Below are 26,545 nucleotides of genomic sequence, written 5' to 3'. Positions count from 1 at the left end.
TTAACTACCTCCTTGGATAGAAAAATGGATTCCCAATGGATGGTGCCTGCTGGTTGTGAAGATAAGGGCTGTACCTCCTGCGTTTTCAGGAGAAGGATTTTAGGAGGTCGTGATTAGCTACATCAGCTTTCCCTTGGTTGCAGGGGCATCTGTGTCCAGTTCCCTAACTGAGATGCAAGCACAGCCCTTTCTTCCTGGGATCAAGCAGTAGATTCTGGGCTGGGGGTGCAGCCTGGTGGTAGAGAACTTGCTTGCCTAGTGTGAACAAGAGCCTGGGTTTAGTCCTCAGCACTGGTGGCGGGGGTGTTGGGGGGAGCAGTAAATTCTGCATTTGTCTTACTTGGCAACTGAATTTGCCTTTGGTGTTTTCTTACAGGGGGCTGCTTTGAAGTACCTCCCGAGCATAATCAATGATGTCAAACTTGTGTTTGATCCCACTGAGCTCAGGTAAATAACAAAAAACCATTTGTTTCTTGACTGACAGAGAAGCAGCCCTCCTGCTTGGCCAGGGCCTGAGCCCTTGCACATGCTTTTCTTTTTCTCCAAGTATTAACCGAGCACCTTTTGCACTCATTTCTGTGGAAGATGTGAAAGAACACGCAAAGCCTGCCCCAGAGAGCAGTTTGCACTCTCTTCGGGGCAGCAAGACATGCAGACAGAAAATTAACTATGAAAGAAAGTACATAATAACGTGCTTCCAGCCCTGTAACTAGCACCCCAGGAATGCAGAGTCGTGTTGCAGTTGAGACTGGAGTGGAGGTAGCCAGGAAAGATATTTTGCAAAAGCTGAGCGTGGAGGCAGGCCTGGAAGCAGGAGGTGGGAGTGGAGGTTCTTGGGCAGTGGCGGCAGAGTCAGCTCAAGGCAGGGCCCCCTGGGAAGCAGGAAGGCAGGCCGCAGCGACACTGCCAGGTCTCTAGGGGGATTTTCCAGTAAGCTTCTCCACACCCAGGTCTTGGAGGGGAGGAGACACTTGTGATGATGCCTGTCACTTGGCAGAGTGAGAGAACTGACGCTGGGGCTTCTCTTGCAGCGTGCTCTTCTGCAAGTTCATCCAGAGCATTCCTGACAACCAGTTAGTTCGCCAGAAGCTTACCTGCATGACCAAGATGGTCGAGAGCGGTCTCTTCCAGCAGTCGGGTGAGTCTCCACCCAGCCCACGACGTCCCGAGGACCAGTCAGTAGCATCCTTGCCAGTTTGTGGTTCTTAAGTATCTCCTGGGAGTCCAGTTTTAAGAAACTAAAGTTAGCTTAGTATCCTTAACAGTTACTAAAAGAGCACAATTGTGTTTGCTCTTTAATTAGAGCAATCAGCAAGGGGTTCATTTATTAGAAAACTTTGTCCTCCAAAGAAGAACCCCAGAAATTGACAGGCAAGCAGAAAGCTGGTGATTCCTTTAAAGGAATTCATGCTTGACCTGTACTTGGTACATCAAGTCACAAACCAGGGGCAGGACAGGCAGCGATGTGGCACTGTGCCGAATCCCACTCATCATGACTCAGGAGAGCTGATGGTGTGGTTCCCTCTCCATTCTGTGTTCAGTGATGTTGTGATAGTGTTAGTTGGGAGCTGACCATGGTGGAAGTATTTACACCACAGAGATTGGCCAACGCTGTCAATTGGAGCTTTTTTTTTTTTTTTAATGGGGAAGTTAATGACCAGCATCCCACAGGGAATGGACACTGATGAAATGCGTCTCTTAAGTAGAATGGTGTATGCAGCCAGCTCATCTGAGCCACTGTGCTCCTATCCCAGGCTGATAGGAGGAGGGGGTCCAATACCTGGTTCTTCCTCAGAAACCCAAGACTTGTTGGATGGAGTGGGCAGCTGTGGGAGCTTCTTTTGAAGCTGCCACAAGGTCAGGGAGGTCCTTGGTGTTAGGTATGTCTAGTGCCTTTCTAGAAACCTCCTCAGAAATTAGAAAAGTTGAGTGGAGTGTTGGTGGGAGAACCCTCCTGGCCTTGTCCCTGACTGGTTATGGAACTTGGCATAAATGAGAGACTTCCTCTCATCTCAGCTTCTGTCTCAGTGGAAGGAATGGTTTGGATTAGATGACATCAGTAGCCTATTTTGACTGATATTTTCTGACCCCATTATTCTGTGCTTGGATATTTTACAAGTTTTCAGGACATAGTTGGAGGCTGGGCTAATGCCTTCAGAAAGCTAGTGAACATTCTTGAGTAAAAAACAAAATATTACTAAACTTCCTGATGAGCAGTGACAAGCTCTGCTTCTAAGGACACAGAAAGGATAACTGAGACAATAAAGGCAGGTGTGTGAGTGTAAGAGCAAGCTGGTCACTGGACAGGACCAATGAGAGGACATAGGCTCACTGCTGACAGTCACTATAGCATCTGGAGACCCTAGTCTCATCACAATGAAGACCCTAGAGGGAAGACAATAAATCACACCCTAATTTCTGTAAGCCATATGCCTGCAAAGACATGGATGGAATGTACTAGAAATGTAGCAGGAAAACTCAGTGCTTAGGAATTTTATAGTCAATTTTCTCCATTAGGTCAAAAAAAAAACTGTCTGACTTGCTTTTGTGTGTCAAGCTGGCATTTAGAAAGCTAGAGGGCTGGGGTGTGGCTCAGTGGTAGAGCGTGTGCTTAGCATGTGTTCAGTCTGCACACCAAGAAAGAGGTAGATGACAAGTGAGGCTAGAGAACTGTTAAATGATTTAAGCGTGGTGCAAAAGCCGCCCGTACCCCTGTGGCAGGGGTATTTCGTGACGTATAATCCTGGGGCAAGGCTGAAGTTCCATGCCTAAAGTCTTGTGCTGCTCAGTGGCCTAGAGGGACTCCATTCCTGCGGGGCTGGTCCCAAGAGCGCTGGGGACAGGCAGAGAGACCTGGGAAGAGATGGCGGTTGGGAGGTAGCCTTGCCCCGTGTGAGCCGCTGCGTGTTCTCCCTCAGAGTGCAGAGACGTGCTGCTGCCGCTGCTGACCGACCAACTCAGCGGCCAGTTGGATGATCACTCGAGCAAGCCTGACCACGAGGCCAGCTCGCAGCTTCTGAGCAGCATCCTGGAGGTGCTGGACAGGAAGGACGTGGTGAGTCCAGTCGCCTTGACATGGCACATGCCTCCACGGGTCCCTTTGTACTGGCAAGAGGGACTCCATGTCCTTCTAGTCTCTGGTGGTTTAGAACACAGCTCCTGGGCCCAGTGGTGCCCATTTTAGAGGTGCCTAGAGAAACCAGAGCTTTCTATACACATCTAGGTCCAAGCGGGGTCAACTCGCAGCCAGGAACGCCACTGGCTGATCTTCCCAGCTTGCCCAGTTGGCCGACCCCTGGCGTCCCTACAGCACCTCTCAAGAACTCTGTTCATTTCTGCCAAGACCCAGTGAGAATTTGTTTCTCTGCAGAAAGCTCTGTCCTCCACCCTTGAGCCTGACACTATGGTAGACATCCCTGTGCTTCTGAGAACTTCTGTTCCCATATTCTCTCTGACACTGTGGCTTTCTCTGGAGCCTGGTGGAAATTGCGGTTCCTCTGTGATTGTCCTCCTCACCCCCAGCCCCAGCCTCCAGGATGTGAGGCCGAACCTCCTGGGTTTCCCATATCCTAGCCACAGCCCAGCCCAAGGCCTACGCAGGCCCATGGAACAGGCTGGAGGACTGCCGGGGCGAGGCCCCTGCCCTCCTGGAGCTGACTTCCAGGCCCTGCCTATGTTATCCTCGCCTCATCTCCACTCCTGAGCGTACATCTCTGTGGGCCCCACTCGTTTTCCCGACCCCAGCCAGAGCCCAGCACGTGGCTTGCGCACCTCGTTAGGTCTACGGCGAGGAGAAGCTGTGTACGAGGCCGTGAAGGCAGCATCCCCAGGAAAGGCAGGTTTTAGGAGTCAGTTTTACCCAGAGAAAGGAGAAGCAGGGAAATGAAAAGCAAGGAGGGCGGGAAAGCTGAAGATACTAATACTTGGATGAAAATGCACGTGGGGGTGGACAGTGCTGCATGATGTCACCTATGGGGTCACTGAAAGAGTGGAACCCACAGATGCAAAGACGAGAATAGTGATTACCGGGGTGGGGCTGCAGCTGGGGCTGGGGACTGGGGAGACGTTGGTCCGAGGAAGCAAACTTTCATTCATGAGATGAACAGTTCTGGGAATGTCGTCTAGCGGATAGAGATGGAGGCATTACCTCATTTCACTGTAGTCGCCACAGTCTCACAACATGTATCTGTATCAGATCATCACAGTGTAAACCTTGAAGATACACAATTCACAAGTTCAGTATTTTTAAAAATATTAAAATGTTAACAAGCAGGAAAAAAAGTCCATAGTGATGATTCACTTATTTAAGCATTTAGCAGGAGTTTTAAAATATTTGTCAGGAAGCAAGCATGAATAAAGGCTCCGCAAGGTCAAGTTGGATCCGGGTAGTTTGGCACCAGGTGGGCGCGACATCTAATTAGGGCCAGGGAAGGAAGCGGAGAGCAGGATGCAGTTAGCAGGCTCTGTTGCGTCCATCGGCACAAGTGATTCCTGTGAGGAAACTTACTTTTCACCTTGTGCAGCTCTGAGAACTAATGCTCGCGAGGTTGAGTAGTGACTCAGTCACACATGACACGAGGCTAAATCCTACGCGTCTTCTCAGTCTCCCACTGCAGACCACAGCGACCTTAAGCCACAGAAGTGTGTGTTCTTGCAGCTCTGGAAGCTGAAGGTCTGGGGCCAGGCCGTGGGCACCGTGACGTTCTGGGAGGGCACTCGCTCTTCTCCGCTTGCGGGTGGCTGTCTCCTCCCTGCACGCCCACGTGGCATTTCCTCAGCGGGTGCACACGGCCAAAGACAAAGAGCTTGTGTGCGTGAGCGAGCGGGAGTGCTAGGACCCCACCCTCATGACCTCCTGTGACCTTAATTGCCTCCCAGAGACCCATCTCCTGGTCCCATTGGACCTTTAGGCTTCAAGGAGGACACCCAGGTTCACTTCCTGACAAACCCTTGCTGGCGTTTCCTTGGGGTTTTGCCCCACGTGGAAGGTGTCGGGAACTTTGCGTCTTTGCCTGTCACTGCCCAAGTGTCTGATTGTCCTGGGAGTCCTGCTCAGCCGCAGAACCAAGCACTTCGTGCTGATGGGGCTCCCTCGAGCTGTCTGTGACCACAGTGCACGGGAGCCATCATGGTTTAGGGGGGCACCCATCCCTGCACCCACATTTATCTTTTAAATGATCCAATTCTTTTCACTTGATTTGCTTTGTAAAGTTATGTATTATTCTGTGGCTCCGTTTACCCTTTTGGAGAAGAGATTGCTTTTTAGGGAAAAGAGTCCTCTGTCTGCGGTCCCTTTGAGAAGAGCAAACCTGAGTCAGCAGACCTGGGGTCACACTGTGATTCCCCCTCAGGGCCCCACGGCAATGCACATACAGCTGATCATGGAGCGGCTGCTGAGAAGGATCAACCGGACGGTGATCGGGATGAGCCGACAGTCTCCCCACATCGTGAGTGTCTCTCCTATGGACCCCCCTTGTGGCCACTGCTGCTTCCCTATGTCCTGCCTGCCTAGGGGGACCAGTGGCTTCAGACAAATTTCACACGGGCCTGTGCGTCATGGTTGATTGGTTACAACCCTGAGCAGAGTTCTCTTCTGACAAGGATTTTTTTATTCCATGATCAGTTGTTTTCCCTCAGTAGAAAACCACAAGCAGCTTTTACATCCAGTAAAAAGACTAATGTTTTAAAGAACTTGTGTTAAGTATGCTTTTAGAAAGGCCTCAGGTTCCATCTACAGTGCCTGAATGGATGTCAATAAAAAGTATAATTGAGACCAGAGATGGTTGTTGAAAGACCAAGTGAGATCAGCATTAAAATGAAGCATCATCTTTTCACTATATTAAAAGCTAAAGTTAGAGTTAGATTTTAATTAGAGGACATAGGGTTAAGAACTACCTCAAATTGCTTTTGTAAGTAAAAACTATTCATTTATGAAGAATCTGTAAGCCGCTGGGCACTGTGGCTAGTGCTTATAATCTTAGTGACTTGGGAGGGGCTGAGGCAGGAGGATCACAAGTTCAAGGCCAGCCTGGGCAACAAGGACCTGTCTCAAAATAAAAAATAAAAGGGATAGGGATGTAGTTCAGTGGTAGGTTGCCCCTGGGTTCAATCCCCAGTGCTCAAAAAGAAGAGAAAAAATCTATAAACCAAGCACTCTTCTAGACACTGTGATGTATGTGTGAAGAGAACAGATAAAAAGGAGGCTGCCTGTGAGCACCCTCTATTCGAGCAGTAATGACAAGACAAAATAAACTGCACAGTGTCTCTTAGAAGGACACAAGCACTTGGAGAAAGACATGGAGCAGAATAAAGGACGTCAGGGGAAGGAGGCACAGATTTAAGTAATATGATTAAGAACTGCCTCCCTGCCAGGCACAGTGGCACACCCTGTAATCCCAGCACTCGCTTGGGAGGCTGAGCCAGGAGTTCAAAGCCAGCCTCAGCAAAAGGGAGGTGCTAAGCAACTCAGTGAGACCCTGTCTCCAAATAAAATACAAAACAGGACTGGGGATGTGGTTCAGTGGTCAAGTGCCCCTGAGTTCAATCCCTGGTACCCTCCCTCCACCCCCCCCAAAAAAAAATACTTGAAGAAGGTGCAAGAATAGCCATGTGACTCCCTGGGAAAGGCCTTCAAGCAGAGCAGAGACAGGTCAGAAACCCTGAGACGGGCCCTGTAGGAGTCCAGTGGGGGTGGGAAGTGACCCAGGTAAGAGAAAGAGCAGTGAGTGAAGCAGTTAAAACAGAAGCTACTCCATAACATGGTGAGCGAATCCAGACCTTGAAGGAAAGGATTAGCATTTGTCTGGGCTAATCCTGGCTCTCCGGTCTGAGATCCCAAGATCCAGGGGTTCCTGTAGAAAGGCACAGGGAGACTGAAGACGTGTACATGTAAAATCAAGACTCTCACTTCCAGAGGTAAGAGCAGAACCTCATCTCCCAGCAGAGTGAGGGGCACCGTGGTGCACGACCAAGCCGCAGAGAGGATCGCAAGCTGGAGGCCAGCCTCAGCAATCTAGGAAGACCCTGTCTCAAAATAAAATGGGCAGGGGAGGGAGCTCAGTGGTAGAATGCCCTGGATTTAATCCTCTGCCCTGGGAGGGAAAACAACAACAGTAACAAAAAATACAGTGCACAGGAAGAGAGAAGGAATCTCCAAATCTGTGAGTTACTCTTCATTTGGGACCTGATGACGCAGTTAATTACTTAAACAAAAACAAAATGTGTGCTTGACTGATCTGTCTCCTCATCTACTATTAGAAGGTAAAAATAACATTGAGAGCTGGGCGCGAGGACACATGCCTGTAATCTCCATGCCTCCAGAGGCTGAGGCAAGAGGATCGCGTGTTCAAAGCCAGCCTCAGCAACTTAGCAAGACCCTGTTTCTAAATAAAATACAAAAAGGGACTGGGGATGTGGCTCAGTAGTTAAGTGTTCCTGGGTCCAATCCCCGGTACCAAAATACTACTAATAATAACAACAACAGCAACATCGAGAAAACAAGTTGAATCATTTATGTGCGTAAAAGTGGAAGTTGAGAATATTAACAGCATTGCTTCAATAATCCTTTCATAAGTTACTAAAATCACTGATTGAGAAGAAGAAAAGGGGGTTGAAGGACCATTAGAATAATGCTCCAATTGTTTGCTTGGAGTATTTTGTAAATTCTGTGAAATTTAAAGAAAAGACACAGGATCCACCATGGCTGGCTGTTACCAAGACATTTTTATCACACACTCAAAGAACACATATAAAGAAGGGCAAAATAAAGTTTTTAAAAGGAAAAAAAAAAGGGCAGATTGCTAACTGTGCTTAGGAAATGACATGTTCACTTACAGATAACAAGTCTACATTTAAATTCACCTTCACAGCTGCTGCTTTGGGGAGGGTGGGCCACACGTGTAGTTCCCCATATTTTTAAAACTACCTTGAGAACTTTGGCTCTGTGCTTGGAGAGAGGGTAGGATTTGGTGATGAAGAAGCCAGCATCCCTGCCAGCCTTCTGTTGAAGTAAGATGAAGGGAGGGGAACAATCTAGATCCTTGGAGGATGGAGATACCCAGAGGCCCAAAGAGATGCATACAATTGAGAAAGATATTGAAACTCTAGCTTGTGAACACTAGAAAGCACCATTCTGACATAGAATAAACATCTTAGTAATGTATTTTAAAAAAAAAAAAGTTTGAGAAAGATGAACCCTGGAAGAAAAGTGAGAAGATACATACAATGAGACACAGACACAATCAGTGAAATATGCAAAAGAATATGCACAGTTTAATACAATTTGTTTTGGGTATTAAAATGGTTATACATTAGTATATTAACTATATATATATATATATAATATGTATATATATATATTTTTTTAATTTTATGTTTTGCAGTACTGGGGATTGAACAAAGTGCACTCTACCACTGAGCTACATCCCCAGCCCATTTCTCTTTTTTTAAGGCAAGGTTTCACTAAGTTACCCAGGCTGGTCTTGAACTTGCGATCCTCCTGCCTTAGACTCCCAGCTAGCTGAGATTAAAGGCATATACCACCATGCCTGGCACATTAACAAAACACCTCAATTCAATGAAAAGAAAAAAGTCTTATGATTCTCTCCATAGATACCCAAATGGTACATGACGAATGCATTATTTCTTCCAAATTAAGAAGAGGCAGAAATGTTTGAACATGAAATTAGGCATCCTAATAGTCATGGTCATCAAAAGGAGAATCAAAATGTTCCATCTCAACCCCATTGTGAAGCATTTTTCTGTAATTTCTAATCAGTGTCATGAGGGCAAGGAATGAATGTTAAATATAAACACTGGAAAGAGGAATATAATGATCATAATTGTTCTTTGTAACTGAAGTGTCCAACATACCTAGGAACTGAAGGGAAATAACTGAAATTCTAATAAAACTAACCAACAGTTTACCAAATATCTGTTTTAAAATACTCAGGCAATATTCATTGGCTTTTGTCTGTAGCAATGGTACCTGTTTAGAGATTGTAAAGAAAAATTCTGTTTGATTGAGTCACCATAATATGATAGTAAAAATAAATGTGATCAAGACAAAAGAATTGCCAAGTAGAAGTGATAATGGGTGACTTACCTGTCAGATTGGAAAACAGTGATTAAAATAATAATGGACTCATACAGCAGAGCCCAACAGAACAGAACCAAAAGAATTTCAAAGTAGACCTTTGATTATAGGAGAATTCTATTACATTTCAGTAAAGAAAGTAAAGATTTGTAATCAATATGATTTGGAAAACTAATTAAAAATTTGGAAAAAATTTATGAACTTTTATTATCTTTATTCAAATTAAATGTCAAATGGAATGAAGGGTTTAGCTTTAAAAGTTAAATCATAAAGTAGTTGGAGGAAAATATAAATGAATGTGTACCTAATCTTACTGGAAAAGGAATTCTTGAATTTTAAAAAATCGAAAAGGAAAAAAAAAGATTTTACTACATAAAAAATTTAAAATCCGATGTGTGAAAATATATGTGCAGATTAAAATGTCAAGTACTGACCTGTAAAAATTATTTATAATTCATAACAAGTGGTAAGAGCCTTAATATATAAAGACATTACAAGCCACTAAGAAAAAGATATTATTTTGATAGGAAGATGAGTAAGGAATATGAACAAAAAGCAAACTGAGAAAAATAAATAGCAAAACAACATGTGGATAGAACTTTTAATGCAGAACAGGGGAAATGCAAGTTAACAAAAATTGAGGTTAAATCTAGTACCCAAAGCAGGCAAGGACTTGGAGAGAAAAGTGACTTTAGACACTGATATGTATGCAAAGTAAATGATAATTTGACATATATATATCAAAAACCTTAGTAGGAAAAGTTTGTTACATTATAATTAGAAAAATCAATGGTTTTAAGCCAAAGAGTGTAGGACATACCCATTCAGAGAGAGGTATACTCAGGCAGCCTTGGTGCCCCTAAATATTTGCTTCTGGCTAGAAAATTAAACCTGTGATTCTAATTCACCTGACCCCAGGGAAAGCACCTGCAGCGGTGAGTCACAGATAGATAAGGTTAGCGGCGAAGCTGTCCTTTACCTTTCTCCAGACAGGTGCACAGTTCTGTGGATCACAGGCTCGGGTCACTGGCTGGAGGAGAAATGGCGTTTGGGTGCAGGGAGCTTTCCTTTCCTGTCCTCCCCGCCCCTCCACTCAGCTTTGCCACAGGTTGACTGCCCCTTATTGGAAATGCCTGGGACCAAAAATGCTTCAGGTTGAGTTTGGTTTTGGTTTTGGTTTTGCATTTTGAACCAGTTGCATAGACTCTACTGGTGGAGAATACCAAATCAGAAAATCCAAATTCCGGAGGGATCCAAACTTCAAAACTCCTCATATTTTCAAGTGAGGAATGCTCAGCCCGTCCCTCTCTTTTTCTTACTAGTCTTCCTGCACATTCGGATTTGTTTAACTGATTAAGTCTTTCCGACATTTCTCCACGGACTGCTGTACTACAACCCAGGCTCAGCAAGAAAACGTCCCCTAAGGTGCTACCATGAGTTGGTAATCCAGCTGAGATCTTACATTAGTGTCCCTTGACCTTCAGGATGCTGCAAGCTGTAGGTGCTGATGGGAGCCCGAGGCCTTCCATTTCTCCGGCTCCACCTGGAAGGAGGTAGCGGGAAGCAGAAATCCCAAACCAAGCGTCCTTGGACGTTGGGAAGCAGCTTGTTTCCAGTTCAGTAGGGTCAGAGGTCGTGGGGTCGGAAAAACCGAAGTCCAGGGTGTCCTCAACTTGCTGGGTCATTTAGTGGTCTGAGGAGTCTCAGATTGTCGTTTCTTCCCCCTGCAGGGCAGCTTCGTGGCTTGCATGATCGCCATCCTGCGGCAAATGGACGACACCCACTATAACCACTACATCAGCACTTTCAAAACCAGGCAGGACATCATTGTAAGTCATCTTCACTGGGTCCTGGTAACTTGAAGACTTCTTATATTTGGAAAATATGTATACACATACATGCATCCGTAAATAAATAACAGATACTGAGCCTCACAAGACCAGGGTTTCTCCTCCCACCCACCCCCAGGGCTCTGTGGCTGTCCACAACGCTTAAGAAAAGGACAGTTGATTCTTGCTCCCTTCCTTGGTGGAGGTGAAGAAGAATGCAGGACAGGCACCTGAGAGTCATCACACACCACCTTAATCACTGGGGTTTAGCGAGAGCCCTCAGGTTTCAATTCTGACTACCCACCATGATTATATAGTAATAGGTTTTACCTCTCCAGGTAACCACTGGAGGCACCAGCTTCCATTGAAAGGATATCCAGTATTCTCCTTTGATTACTACGCAGTCTTAAATTCTTTTGCCTTATGAATTCAATTCTTCAATAGCCATACATTTTTATAAAATAAGGGGCTGAGGTAGGAGCTGAATTTCAGATCCCTTGAGTTTTGATCCCTGAACCTGAAGCTAGGATCCACCACTTTTAGCCATGTGGTCTTGGGAGCAAAACAAAAGCCCAAGGACTCAACCCGGTTGCTGTCTATTTTGTGTAGTTCTTAAGCTAAGAATGTTTTATATTTTTAAATGATTGGGGGGAAAAAAAGTAAAGTGATATTTTGTGATACATGAAAATTATATGAACTTCAAATTTTATTGCCTGTTAAAATAGTTTTCTGGGAACACACACACACAAAGTGACTATTTATAATAATAATTTTATTATTGGAATATAAGATAAAATCAACAAATATTTTGGTGATTTTTTTTTCCCTCAAATTTTCTTCAGAAAGCAGGTAGGACATTCTAAATTCAGAAACAGCTTGACTCCATGCTTAAGTAGGAAGAGACCGGGCTTTACCTCCTGTGTGCCAGAGGAGGGCAAGCTCTTCCCCGAGATTATCTAATTAAAGAGGGTCGTTAACTCCAAGAGGTGGGTAGGCCTGGCTAGAGAAAGGAGGCAACTGACCTGCGCCCTCAGGTCTCAGTGGCCCAGCTACCCACAGAGCATGGCCTCTCCCTCCCAGTGACTGTCCTGTCTCCCTCCTGCTGCCTTCTGGGTAATTCCCATGGAACGGTTGGCAGTGGGGGACAGCAGGTGGTCTCAGGATTCTCCCTTTATGAAGCGATTACCAAGAGCTGGGTGTAGACTGTCAGATGCCGATAACTGGCATCTCCATTTTATCCTTCCTCACCACGAATTCTTATTTATTTGAACAAAACAAGAATAACAGAATGCTTAGCAACTGGGTGGAAACACTTAACATATATGGTGAAAAAAATGGTAAACTCATGGAAAATTCCAAAACTGGTAGATCAGTCTGACTCATTTTCATACCAGAAGATCAAATCAAGTGCAGCAAGATGAGGCTGGTATGTAGCTCAGTGGTGGAGCACTTGCCTGGTGCGTCCCAGCCTGTGGGTTCAATATCTAACCTTAGCAAAAAATAAGATAAAAAGACAGCAAGACTTCTGCCAGAATCAATCCTGCTGTGTGCCAACTGACATCTGAATTATAGGAAATTAGCAGATTAACCAAGGTCTTAGAAAAGTATCTAGAAATAGCTGGATGTGTTGGTGGCCTGTAATCCCAGTAGCTCGGGAGGCTGAAGCAGGAGGATTCCAAGTTCAAAACCATCCTCAGCAACTCAGTGAGACCCGTCTCTAAATAAAGTACAGAAAAGGGCTCAGTGGTTAAGTGCCTCAGGGTTCATTCCCAGTACCAAAAAAAGAAAAATAAAAAGAAATAGAACAGAGGCCTCGGACCTGCCAAGCACCACATTCTTACTGCTGTGCAGCGTACTTCATAGGGCAGGACTAAGGTGGGACTTGTGGGTCAGTGCCAGAGAATGCAGGCTGGATTTTCGTGGATCCCAGTGGAGAAGGTCTAAATTGATCTCTTAGAAGTGCTTTCAGAACTGGATAGCGGGCTGGGGATATAGCTCAGTTGGTAGAGTGTTTGCCTCGCAAGCACAAGGCCCTGGGTTCAACCCCCAGCACCGAAAAAAAAAAAAAAAAAAGAACTGGATAGCTTTGCTTTTTCAGCCTGATGGCTGTTTTTTTATTCCTTCTTTGCTCACAGCCGCCTTTGGATGAGAAGAGCTCTGTGCTCTGTGTACATAATTATCGGTTATCCGTTGTGACAGTATCACAGTATCACAGTCCTCGTGTGAGCCACTGTTACCATCTCCTTTGGGGGCACGCAGGACCCTTCTTCCAGGCTGCACGTGACAACATCTATGCAGTTGGAAGGATCCTAACTGCTACTTGGTGCCGTGCTTCTGTTCTGTTCCAACCAGGACAAGGAAGAACTGAACCCAGATTTGTCACAAGTATCCATTTTCTCACAGTTGTCGATTTATTTTTAAGTAGGAGAGCATGTGACAGATGAGGACTAAGGAGAAACAAGAGCCGTGAACATGGGGTCCATAGTCCGCCATTCTCGGCAGCTCTCCTGCTTCCTGGTTTCTCTGGTCTCGGGCAAGTCACTTCATTTGTGTCGGCCTCGGATGTGGACAATTTTTTTGTCCTTGTTTTCCCTATAGAATCATGCAGTGCAAAAATCAAGTCGTATGGTAGCCTGTTCTGAGAATGTGTCATTGTCCCTCAACCCCGGGTGAACAGGCGGTGACTGTGGGACCAGGCGGGACGGGTCCTTCTGTCCACACACTGGAAGAACAGCTGTGAAAGGAACCATCTTCCCAACTGTCCCTCCTTCCTTCCCTGCAGGACTTCCTCATGGAAACTTTTATCATGTTCAAGGATCTGATTGGAAAGAACGTCTATGCCAAAGATTGGATGGTCATGAACATGACGCAGAGCAGGTAAGAAGCCGCGGCCGACCCAGAGGCTCTGACTCTGCCCCATCTGCCCTGAGGACTCTGGGAAGTGCTGGTCCGCCTGCTCACTCCCATCTCTGAAGTCAGGATCTCCCCGCTTCTGTGATCCTGACATCTGTTCTGCGCCATCCTGTCCTGATCACGCCCAATCGCCTCTGCTCCTGACATCTGTGTCAGGAGCTCCATTTCACCTGGGTGCAAAATCGCTCCATTCAGGATCTCTGCTGTCTTCTGTGTGGAGGGGTCTGCTCACCACTCTCCTGCTGAACCCCAGCATCCACTCTGCATGCGTCTGTCAGGAGCTCCACTTGGCCCCTCATCCTGATTTTCCAGCTGTGCCTTCCATAGCTTCCCCATGCCTGTGACCTGCCTGGGCTCCATCCAGACCTACTCCTGGGTCCTAAGCATGCGCTCTGCTTTGCCTTGGAGGCTTCTTCCGCCTGCAGTGTCCTCCCCATGGCCCCTCAGCCTCCCTCCCATCCCCGGAGACCATTACCTCCAGCACAGGCCTTTCTGGCCCGGCTATCGTCTTCTCCGCCATGGATGCTCGTACCCCTTTGAAACCCTCTCATGGAATTTCACGTTCTCTGTTGGATCACAGCTCAAGGCAGACGTTTGAGTTTCCCCTGTCACTGTTGTGACCCTTTGAAGACTGGGAACTGTGTATTGCAGATGCTGGCTCACAACAGACCCTTGTTGAATAGAAGTGAAATGAACCAGAGATGTGTTAGAGTAAAAGAACTTCCCCATTTTCTTAATGAGCTAAGTATGACAAATCAGTTTTATGACTATTACTGTTAACCCCCCACGTGGTCCTGATGTCTTTATAGAAAAAGCCTTCCCAACTGTATGCAGATTAGAGGGAAGGTGGCCTCAGAAGCCCTAGGCTCTAAAAGAGAAGTATCTCTGGGCATGGTAGTGCACACCTGGAATCCCAGCAACCTGGGAGGCTGAGGCAAGTTGAAGGTCAGCCTCAGCAGCTTAGCAAGATCCTACCTCAAAATAAAAAATAAAAAGGGCTGGGGCTGGGACTCAGTGGTAAAACACCCCTGGCCTCAATCCCCAATATCAAAAAGTAATAAAGGCATAGAAGCATCATCACAGAGTATGAATTGCCCACTCAGGGACCCAGGCCACCTGCATGTCACCTCAGCTCCGACCTCAGCTAGCTGAACTGTGCTGCATTGCCGAAGCTCTTCAGTCAGTTGGTAAAACTGAACTTCGCAGACTGTGCCCTGTTGTTGGCTTCAGAGGACACTAGTAGATCAGACAGTCTTTTCTTGCCAAGTCTCGGATGGTGTGGCTTTATTTTAAGGTAGGGGGAAAGTGTCTCCAAGGGCAGAGTTGCCTTCCTTATCTGGTGCTTTCCTCCCCAGGGTTTTTCTCCGTGCTATCAATCAGTTTACTGAAGTTCTTACAAGACTCTTCATGGATCAGGCAAGCTTTGAACTTCAGGTAAGCCTCCGACCCAGCTGGAAGTCCCTGGACTTCTCAGCCATAGCAACAGAACTGTTTCAAGCAGGAAAGGGTCGCCTCAGATTCCCTCACGGTCACAGGGGAAAGGTTTCGTGTGTTTTCTCTTTTCCTAAGGGGCACATTCCTGTCACCTTGTCCTCCAACTGCAGTAAGATGGGGCTTTTTCTTCTTTCTAGAAAAGGAGCACACATAAAAAAAAATGTAAAGAAGTAATACTGAGAAAATAAAGCTATGCAAAAATAAGAAAGTCAAAAATATAAATGTAGGCGCTGGGACTGGGGCTCAGCAGTAGAGCACTTGCCTGGCATGTGCGAGGCCCTGGGTTTGATTCTCAGCACTGCATATAGATAAATATATAAATTAAAAAAATATATATATAAATGCAATAATCTCCCTTCTCTGCAGGGGATTTATTCCATGGCCACCAGGGGATGCCTGAAGCCACAGAGTACCGAACCCTATAGATAACCATGTTTTTTTCCTGTACATACATACCTATGATAAAATTTAATTTATAAATTAGGCACAGTAAGAGATTAACAAAAATAATGTAAAATACAACAATGATAACAGTATACTGTAATACAAGTTATGTGAGTGTGGTTTCTCTTCTTGAGAGTCAAGATAAATATTAACATTTTGGGACCATGGTTAGCTGAGGGTACTGAAACCTCAGAAGACAAAATCATGGATAAGGGGGCTGTTGACATTTTGGTGTTGATCCTATGTATGTACGCACAAACTTACCCAAGCATATCTGGTTGCAAAAATGCACTTGGACAACTCCCCATCTGCAAGTGGGTTCAGTCCTAGAGAGCAGTTGAATGTGCTCTCTTCTGTTGTCATTTTTAATTTGTTTGTGCACTAGTTGGAAGTCCCCAGTAGTTGTAAAGCATTCATTCCTTTGTCCAACCAATACTGGGAGTATTTACATGTTCTCGTCCCTGGCGAAGGCTCAAGTCCCAGCTCTGGTAGAGTTTGTGTTCCAGAGTGTGTTTTGTTGGTGATGTAATTTTTCTGTGTCTTGTGCCTTTTTGTATCTGTAGAATTTTTAACATGGAAAGTCGTAAGGATATACACATAGGCATGTTCATCTATATAAGTAGATACATATGTGCGTGTGTATATATATAGACTTATTTCCTTACATTTATATATATACACACACATGCCAAAAAAGAATCGAGCTATGCAGTTCTCTGGAACCTGTTAATCTGTTTTCTTTACTCTTATTCATGATCTGTGATTTTTTTCAATGCTGTTAAATATTTTCACAACAGTTTTAATAGCCGAATACAGTCCATTACATGACTGGTCCCTGATTTATTTAACCAGATTCTTCCTGAAAACATTTAGGTTGTTTCCATTTTCTGTTAGGTTAAATAGCACTGTAATGACCTTCCTTGTTTTAAATACTTTTAACTATCCATAGTTATTTTGTCAGGAAGAAGTCTTGAAAATATTTGCAAGTTCAAACGTTTGGCACAATTTTAGGGCTTTTGATACATGTTGCCAAACCCCCTACTATAAATAGGTGCACTTCTTGGCAGTACTTTTCTTTATCCCAGGAGTAAACAAGAATATAAAATTTGAGTTTGGATGGGTGGCGGGAAGCTTACTATTAACTCAGTACTTTTAGGATGGAATAAATGAAACCCAAGAGAGAACTAAAAGTCCTGCGGATTTCATTTTTTCATGAATCCCTGGTTAGTGACTCTCTACCATGTGCCTGTTTTAGTATGACCCTCATGAATGTTATTTTCCATTTCTTTTTGTTCACATAATGTCGAACAGCTCTGGAACAACTACTTCCATTTGGCAGTAGCATTTCTCACCCATGAATCCCTTCAGCTGGAAACCTTCTCACAAGCCAAGCGCAACAAAATTGTAAAAAAGTAAGTGTCCTTCTAAACTTGGCGGAGATGGGAAAGGCACTTCTTGTACGTTCAGAGCTGTACTTTGGGTGTTGCAGAAAGTGTTCAGTGACTACCCATGCTAGTGGTGAGGTAGGTCTTAGTCACTTAATACCTCAGATTCCCCCAGATTCCCCCAGGTCACATTTTTTTTTCTCACATTCCCATCAGTCATCTCATGCTTCCTGTGGAATCTGCCTGGAGAGGTGCCCAGTGTCCTCCTGGGCCCCGGAACAGCTGCCATCTGCTGGCAGCTCATCCGAATTGCAGGTGCAGTGCCTCCTTCCACTTCACAAAGCCAACCCCTTTGGCACAGTCACCTTGCTCTGTCACTTCAGCAGAGAAGCCAGGAAATTCCAGATTTCTGGCTTGGAATTCAGAATGGAATCATGTCCAGGCGTGTGGGAGATTTAGGGACGGGTTTCATTGCATTCATCTCAGGTCTGTTTCAGAGTTCCTGGAAATGCAAAGGCAGTGTAGTTTAAAAATAACTTGCAGCATTTATTATTTAACGAATTTGAAATTTTAGGTCCATTTCCCCTGGTTGGATTATCCAGGATTTTAGGCAAATTATTTAACATTTTTGTATTTCTAGTTCCTCCCTAAACAACTGTGACTGTGTTTTGGGGTTGTTTTTGTTTTTTTTTTTGGTAGTACTGGGGATAGAACCCAGGAGCATTCTGCCTCTAACCTACATCCCCAGCCCTTTGTTTTTAAATTTTTTAAGTTTTGAAACAGAATCACACTAAATTGCTGAGACTGGCCTCAAACTCATCAGCCTCCTGAGTTGCTGGGATTCCAGATGTGTGCCACCAAATCCAATAGGACTATGCTTTAAAAAATAAAAATAGAAGATAGACGTGATGACTCATGCCCTGTAATCCCAGTGACTCAGGAGGCTGAGGCAGGAGGATCACAAGCTCAAGGCCAACTTGGGCAACTTACCAAGACTCTATCTCAATTAAAAAATAAAAACAGGGCTGGGGTTGTGGCTCAGTGGTAGAGCGCTCACCTAGCATGTGTGAGGCCCTGGGTTCAATCCTCGGCACCACATAAAAATAAAATAAAGGTATTATGTCTACCTACTACTGAAACAAAATATTAAAAAAATAAAAATAAAAACAGCTAGGGGTGCAACTTAGTGGTAGAGCACCCCTGGGTTCCATCCCTAGCACAAAAAGAAAGACAAGTTACAGGATGGCCTGTTTAGTAGATCTCTCCCAGGGGAAACACTTATTAAAGATACCGTTTTCCATCCCTTGATCACTTTCTTGAGACTATCTTGTGTAGCAGTGTAACTTCTTTAAGGGATGGATTTGATTTTGATTCAGTGATTATAAGTGTCGGTACTTGATTGCAAGTCTGATGAGGAGAAAAAAATGGTTAGGATTAATGATTCTGATTTTGGTCAAAGGAATATATGTGAATATAACCCATGTAAAAATATGTGTGTATATGGGCAAATACAAAATTTGGAGAATAAAACCAATTATATTAAAGTTATAGAAATGTAAAGATTTGTTTCAAGCTCTCTTGAAGTAGGATCAACAATAGTATGAAGCAACAGAAATAGTGGTTACTTCTTGTCTGTTAAATCCCAAATCTTGATGACATAGGCTCACCTCACTTTAATAATAAAACAAGGTTGGACTGGGGTGTTAGCTCAGTTGGTAGAGCGCTTACCTCACAAGCACAAGGCCCTGGGTTCAATCCCCAGCACCGGAAAAAAAAAATAAATAAATAAGATTAAGCATTTTGTTAAATGGGATAGTAACAGAAATTTTTAAATATGATTTTTTTTTTAAATAGTGGCTTCTTGCTAGAGATCAAAATGACCAACTTTATGTTATGTACAAATACATTACATTGAGTTCCACTACTATGTATAATTACAATACACCACTAAAAAAAGGAAAAGCTATGCTGTCTTCTGAAGGCATTTCCAGAGGAGGAGTTTAAATAAACATGTTCGGGGCGACCGTAGCGTGACTAAGGTAGTGTGAGCAGCGACTCACCGCAGGGTGATCTGTAAACCTGGTGTTCCTCGAACATCTGCACCGTCCGCTGTGACCTACCCCATTTCCATGTTCCCAGCCCCCAGCCTCTGCTGTGGTCTGTGGGGTGGGGCAGCCTCAGGCGTAAGAATTCTTGAAAAGAGTTCCAGGCGATGGACCTGCCCCCAAGGATCACCTGACTCACCCAGGAGTCATGCGAGGCCAGTGCCACCGAGGCCGAGGAGGCTTTGTAGACGTGGCTTTCCCATCATACCTCCGTGAAATTTCCAAACCACAGATAAAGGGAATCTGCCAATGAGCTGTACGAATATCCGCGCAGTAAGCTTTGGTTTCCCCCCAGGGCCTGGGTGTCCCCCTTCTGGGGCTCTTGCCCACACCGATAATGCCACTCGGCAGGGTGAGAACTTTGAAGAACAGGCTGGTGCATTACCCTCCAGCGTGAGCATACACCCCAACCTGTTTGCAAGCCCCCTCACATCCCTGTGGAAGCCACCCCTCAGTCACAGTCTCCCTGTTAGTTCATGTTGGGTGTGGGTCACCGCTCCTGGCTCAGCTCACCTTCTTAGTAATTTTTCAGCATTTGCTTTTGGTTCCTTCGGTTGTTTAAGTCCTCGGTCCTCCATGGGGTTCACTTCTCTTTTGAGGCTTATTTAGGTACGGTCCTCCTCTCTCACAGTGCCCCTGCCTTATGTGTGACGAAAGGGGCACAGACACAGATTTTATCCCCCTCGTTCCCTTCATCATTAAACACTCTCCTCCATGGCTGTGAGTTCTGTGTCCTCCAACAAAGGGATCAGAAATATTTGGGGGGAATGACACCTGTATTGAACATGTATTTCTTGTCTTTATTCCCCAAGCAATCCAGTATAAGCAGTATTTACATAGCATTTACACTGTATGAGATCTTATGAGTAATATGGAGACAATTTGAAGTGCACAGGAAGATGTGCGTAGTTTATGGAGCTTGAACACCTGCAGGTTGTGGAATCTGAGGGGGATCCTTGATCCAGGCCCCCCTAGATACCCAGGAATGACTGTATTGCACGTAACTCGTTTCTACTGCAACTCCTTCTCTCGGTTTATGATCTTCTTCCTAGATATGGGGACATGAGAAAGGAAATCGGCTTTAGAATCCGGGACATGTGGTATAACCTGGGTGAGTATCTGAACTTGAACAGGCCCCAGCACAGCTCCATTGTGATAAGCACCTGCGGTGAATTCCTGTCTTAATCCAAATGTCCTGAGATGTACTGGTGTGTTGGGAGGTGAGAGCTCACCTGTGGCTTTCATGCCCTCCTCCCAGCTGGAACACTGTCAGCCATCTGTTATTACAGCCTCCACAGTTTATCAGTATTTCATCACTCACTTCTTGATTGAGGTGATTTACCCACATAAACTGTTTCTTTTCTTATGGGCCCTGTAGAGGAAGATTGTAACACTTGACGTAACAGCGAAGTGATTTTTTAAATATCCTCATTTACCTTCATTTCAGGTCCCCACAAAATCAAATTCATCCCATCTATGGTGGGTCCCATTCTGGAAGTCACTCTGACCCCTGAAGTGGAGCTGCGAAAAGCCACAATCCCCATTTTCTTTGATATGATGCAGTGTGAGTTCAATTTCAGTGGAAATGGCAATTTCCATATGGTAAGGAGTGGTAGACTGTCATTTTACTAATGCACCTAAAATCAGCTTGCTCTTATTTTCTTTCTACACGGAAAAGCCATAGCCTATGTAATACAAATCAATGTTGGTCTAAAAATCCCTTTTACACTTCATCTTGTCAAGTAATTGGAGGTATAATCAAACACTCCAGCCCGGAGCCTGGAAGGGCTCTTTTGGCATCTGTCTCTCCTAAAGCAGCCCTGCCTCTGGAAGATGAAAAGTTGACTTCCTGCATTTCAGACCTGTCCGTCACAGTACGACTGAGAATAAGGCAGCGAGTTAGAGGACATAACCTGCCTGTCGTAGGACAGCTGATGGGAGATGTAGTGGACCCGACCCTGCTCTGTTATCTGCGGCTTTGAGAATTCGAGCTTGCCACTGTTTCCTCTATGCCTCGATTTCCTTTTCTACAGTGTGTTGACATAGAAAAGGAGATTTTTGCAGCTACAAAGCTCAGCAAGAGCAGTCCCACTAACAAGACTTAGATAAGTCACAAAAATGAGATAGAATAAGATAGAAAGGTAGAATCATAGAACTTTTCTGTATGCATAATTGAAACAGAAAATAACATTTCAGATTTTGAGGTGGGCAGGGGCAAGTATAAAGCAATGGACGAAGTGATATCGGACTTCTCTGGAAGATCTGGACAGGGCCTGGGTGTACCGTCCGTGAGTGACTGGAGTAGGAACCTCTCCTGTCCGTGTTGTGAACGGTTCACGGTTTAGTAAAAGGGTCGGGCCAGGTCTAGGAAGATCGGCTGGTGGCTCACATGGCCTCTTCCAAGGATATAACCTTCCACCATGAAATCCCCCCTCTGCTTGCAGTTTGAGAATGAGTTGATCACAAAGCTGGACCAAGAGGTAGAAGGCGGCCGAGGAGATGAGCAATACAAGGTTCTTCTGGAAAAACTGTGAGTACCCCAGAGACAGAACCCAGGTTGGCGCCATTGGGCAGAGGAGAAGCACAGGGTTTCTGCTGCATGCACACTAGTCAAGTGGTGTCAGGATCTACGGGTCACCCCCAGTGGTCCTTAGTGGGTTAACGGAATGGATGGCATCCACTGGTGACATTGTCCATCCAACATGAGTCGATGCCTGTGTTTTCCTGACCAGCCTTGTGCTGGAGAACAGAGCAGATGGGAGAGAGGAGGAGCTGCACAGAGCAGTGGCGTTGTGCCCAGAGTTTGTATTTCCGAACCTCAGCAGAAGTGTTAGCACCTCGACTTACAGCTTCAAAATAACCAGCTAAAGGAAAAGCATTTCAAGGTCCACTTTATACAGAAACATACCTCATTGCCCCACAAATGACCTTTAAGAACAAATCTGTTGCCAGGCCTGGTCGCACATACCTGTAATCCCAGCGGCTTGAGAGGCTGAAGCAGGAGGACTGAAGTTCAAGGCCAGCCTCAGCAACGAGGTGGGGCCCTAAGTAACTTAGCAAGACCCTGTCTTAAAATAAAAAATAGCTGGGGATGTGACTCAGTGATTAAGTGCCCCTGGAACACCCCCAAATCCCTAGTACTCCTCCCCCCCAAAAAAGCAGTTATAACTGCAGCCAGCTTGGTTTTTCCGCTGCCCTGTCCTCTCCTCACTCAGCACGTCCGTTCCTTCATCAGAAGGCACCCACACTCACTCTCCTGACACCTCTTGCTTTCTTTATTCTTTCTCCTTTATAAGGAATAATAAAAAGGCTTGGCACATGACTGTAATCCCAGCAGCTAGGGAGGCTGAGGCAGGAGGATCCCAAGTTCGAAGACAGCCTGAGCAACTTAGTGAGACCCTGTCTCTAAATAAAACATAAAAAGGGCTGGGGATGTGGCTCCGTAATAAGGAGCCCCTGGGTTCAATCCCCAGTACCAAAAACGAAGAACAAAAAGAACATAAGTGTGGTTAAAACCCCACTAGTGTTGGCATTAGAGAGAATGAGCCTCAAATCCTATTTTTACTACATACTAGGAGTTCAATTTTGGATCCAGTGATTCAACCTACCCAACACCTCCTTTTTCTATGTATAAAAATAGTATCAAATTTTTTTTAAGTATCGTTGTTAGAAATAAATGAGACAGTGTCCCAGCATAGTGTCTATTAATAGATCATGATTTAAAAGGTTGGCTGCTTGCTCTATCATTATTATTATTATTTACAAATCCTCCCACCATTCAGGGTTTTGCCCACCCTGACTTGATGCATCCTGTCCTCTGAACTTTATAACATTGACCAGCAGTGTCACCTGTAAGTTCTCATCGAGGCCATCGGGTTATTCACCTGGGTGGTGGGAGTTTTGTTGACTAGCCTGAGCTTGAGGATGGAGACGCCGTACTCTTCTTTTAAAGATTCCCCAAGGAACCAACACACTGGATACTCAGAAGTGAAATGGAATTGATGAGCAGCCTAGATTTTGAGGAACAAGAAGCTTTTCTTATTTTATTTTTCACGGTGATAAGCCATTTGGGTGATCTCTCTTTCCTGTTTCCACTAAGATTCTCTGACTTCAGGCCTCCTGGCTTATGACTTTGGCAGTTTTGTTCTCATGAGTTAAGTGGAGAACTTATACATCCATAGAAACATACAATATTTACATATGATAAACTACTCCTTAAAAAAAAATCCTAATGCTGTGTTTTCATGTAAAGATTATACTTTGGTTTCTTTTTTCTTTCTGAATCAGTAGCTCAGAAACATATGACTATACAACTCTGCAGTGCCCAAGAATAGTCCTAGAGTCTGGACTAGTTCTTGGAAGCCATTTCTTTCTCTCATTTTCTCCCTCTTCCCTAATGTTCCCTTAAATTTCTTTCTTTTTAATTTTTTTTTTTTTTTTTTTTTTTTTTTTTTTTTTTTTTTTAAATTTAGAGACAGGGTCTCGCTGAGTTGCTTAGCACCTCTCTAAGTTGCTGAGGCCAGCTTTGAACTCGAGAACGCCCTGTCTCAGCCTCCCCAGCCACTGGGATTACAGGCGTGCGCCACCACCCCCAGCTCCCTTAAATTTCTAATCCAAGAAGTCCCAGAACTTTGTTCAGCCTGGGCCCAGAGGGAAAGGATTAGACCACAAGTTTTGCCCGAGTCTGATTAATAGCTCTGCATTCCTATCCGAACATAATACTCCTGTTGGAAGAGCTGTGGGCCTGGGTGTCTACCTGGCTCCTCTGAGCTGGACACCAGCCCCAGGCTTTCCAGCGTGTCATGAGGCGCCAGGCCTTAGGAAGAATAAGGACACAGGGCAGGTGGTCTCAAACAACTTCATTAGTCACAAGAGCAGCATACAAGAGCCTGTAGGCAAAGGTTCCATTTCTGCGACATCTAGGGAGAAAGCCACAAACAGACTGACCTTCAAAGAAGGATGTTGTGGGCTGGGTTCTAGGTGATGGTGGTAGTTAGTGAACTAAGTCCTAAAGAAAACGTAGAACCTGAGTAAACGGTTATAGTGTAAGCGAGGGGAACAAGACAGGACGGCGTTCCCCGGAGGGTGGGCGTTCACTTAACCAGCATCCTGGCCATCTGGTCTGACACTGCCTGCTGCTCTGACCATGGTCAGTGTTCGGAAATGGTATCGAGATGACAGTGGAGTGAAGGCATTTGTCTCCGACTCTGCCCCTGCAGGCTCCTAGAACATTGCCGGAAACACAAGTACCTCTCCAGCTCTGGCGAGGTCTTCGCGCTCCTGGTCAGCAGCCTCCTGGAGAACCTGTTGGACTACAGAACCATCATCATGCACGACGAGAGCAAGGAGAACCGCATGAGCTGCACCGTCAATGTCCTGGTATGCACTCCGACCAGCGGCAGGAGGCACCCGGGCCACCTCTAGGGAGCTGGCGTCCTGCTGAGCCCATGAGAGTGGGCGGCTCAGCTTTGGACTCAGATGCTGGCGGCCACAGACCTTGGGAATACATTTGGAAAGAGGGATGGGAAATGCAGCCTAAGCTCTCACTTCAGTTCTTCCTGAGGACCATCCTCCCCCGGCTTCCCTGAGTCACTTGCTTTCCAGTGGTTGTGTCACTGTGGAATTGTCCCACCCAGACTGAAACCGGATGCTGGGAGGAGGGTCAGTAGGTGAAATCCTCACGGTGGCTGAGCTCTCGGCCTTGCCTCGCCCCGACTTCTGCCAACTGGCAGCACAGTACTCCGAGGTCACCTTGTACTAAACTAAGAACCTCCCACCTCCCAGCTCTGAGAAAGCAGCGGTTCAGGGGCAGCTTCAGGGTTCACTGGCGTCTGTTCCCTTAGGAGCTTTCTCACGTTTCTCAGAAGCATGAACCTCAAAAAAGTTCCTCAGCTTTTCTTTATAAAGGGTGGCTTCCTTGTCTTGTGGGGACGTTTGTTAAAGGAAGCGATGAGCTTTCTGGAAAGCTGACAGTGTTGGAAAGCAGCGGTAGTGCCCGGGCTCCAGGGGCAGACTCCTCCGCAGCTCTTGACATTGCTGTTGTGTAATCCTGTTTGTGTGTTTGCTTGCTTTGGTAGAATTTTTATAAAGAAAAGAAGAGAGAGGATATATACATAAGGTAAGCTGAAGGAAACTTCCTGTTTTGTGACTGTGTCGCGACCTTGTGATTGTTCCTTCAGTGAGCAAATACCAGGCCTGCTGTTTTGCTGCATTTGCTCCCAGAGAATGCACTTTTTAAATAGAGTTACAGGAAATTACATGGGAAGGAGTGTACAAGCAGGGGCGTGTCTAGGTCCAGGGACCAAGAGAGACTTCCAGCCAGCATAGTCAGGTTCACAGGGGCTGGCATGGATTCTGAGCCTGGGTCCCCAAGTCCCTGAGAATAAAATCAGCTTGTGCTGATGTTGTAAACTGTATACATGTTCTTTTTTCTTTTTTTTATGGTACCAGGGATTGAACCCAGGGGCACTCAACCACTGAGCCACCTCCACAGCCCTTTTTTATATTTTATTTAGAGACAGGGTCTCAGCGAATTGCTTAGGGCCTCACTAAGTTGCTGAGACTGGCTTTGAACTCGCGATCCTCCTGCCTCAGCCTCCTGAGCCGCTGGGATTGTATGTGTGTTCTTGTAAACAGAGTTCCTAGCTTTTGCTTGCTTCCTGAAGGGGACCAGAAGAAAAATTGAAGCACCATTGTCTAAAGGAGGAGTAGAAGGGAAAAGAGATGGAGCAGGACAGGGAGTAGCAGGGAGCAGCTAAAGAATAGGAAGCCACGGCTCTGCCTGAGAGAAGGGAAGTGTTTGCAATGATGGGGACTCAGGCTGTGGCTGCTTAGGAAGAAGCTACTGCAGGACCACCGCCCACGTGACCAAGTGCCCCCCGACTCCCTTCTTACCAGATACCTGTACAAGCTCCGCGATCTGCACCGAGACTGCGAGAACTACACGGAAGCCGCCTACACCCTGCTCTTACACGCCGAGCTTCTGCAGGTGAGCGGGTCAACGGGTCTGGTCTACACGGGGCACGCGTGTGGCATGCCTTCCAACCTTCAGAACCAAATTCTATATGCTTCACGATTTTAGCAGGAAAGAACCTTATCCAAGGGATATCCTTGATCCAAGAATGTTTTTACACCTTCTCAAGGGGCACAGCTACTTTTCAGAACAACGTTGGGAAAATGGCAGTTATCATTTGTTTCGAAAATCCTTAGGAAGCAGAGCATAACGTGGAGGCCTCTGGCAATTGGCATTCTACTTAGAGAAGTAAAACACATGTTCATTAA

General features: G+C 45.6%; 1 protein-coding gene across 1 annotated transcript in view; it reads left to right on the top strand.

Annotated features, from left to right (window-relative positions):
• The window catches only part of Dock5 (dedicator of cytokinesis 5), a 192,991-nt gene that overhangs the window by 134,123 nt on the left and 32,323 nt on the right, over window positions 1–26,545 (top strand). The window contains exons 24-37 of the mRNA XM_047548434.1: window positions 377–447; window positions 1,032–1,138; window positions 2,919–3,055; window positions 5,352–5,447; window positions 10,825–10,923; window positions 13,706–13,800; window positions 15,192–15,270; window positions 17,086–17,186; window positions 20,317–20,375; window positions 20,712–20,866; window positions 21,709–21,794; window positions 24,484–24,643; window positions 25,342–25,382; window positions 26,162–26,252. Of these exons, the coding sequence (XP_047404390.1) occupies window positions 377–447; window positions 1,032–1,138; window positions 2,919–3,055; window positions 5,352–5,447; window positions 10,825–10,923; window positions 13,706–13,800; window positions 15,192–15,270; window positions 17,086–17,186; window positions 20,317–20,375; window positions 20,712–20,866; window positions 21,709–21,794; window positions 24,484–24,643; window positions 25,342–25,382; window positions 26,162–26,252 (1,377 nt within the window). The remainder of the gene's footprint in view (window positions 1–376; window positions 448–1,031; window positions 1,139–2,918; window positions 3,056–5,351; window positions 5,448–10,824; window positions 10,924–13,705; window positions 13,801–15,191; window positions 15,271–17,085; window positions 17,187–20,316; window positions 20,376–20,711; window positions 20,867–21,708; window positions 21,795–24,483; window positions 24,644–25,341; window positions 25,383–26,161; window positions 26,253–26,545) is intronic.

Source organism: Sciurus carolinensis, chromosome 4 (assembly GCF_902686445.1).
Source record: "Sciurus carolinensis chromosome 4, mSciCar1.2, whole genome shotgun sequence".
NCBI classification, from domain to species: Eukaryota; Metazoa; Chordata; class Mammalia; order Rodentia; family Sciuridae; genus Sciurus; species Sciurus carolinensis.
This window is presented reverse-complemented; position numbering and strand designations above follow the sequence as displayed.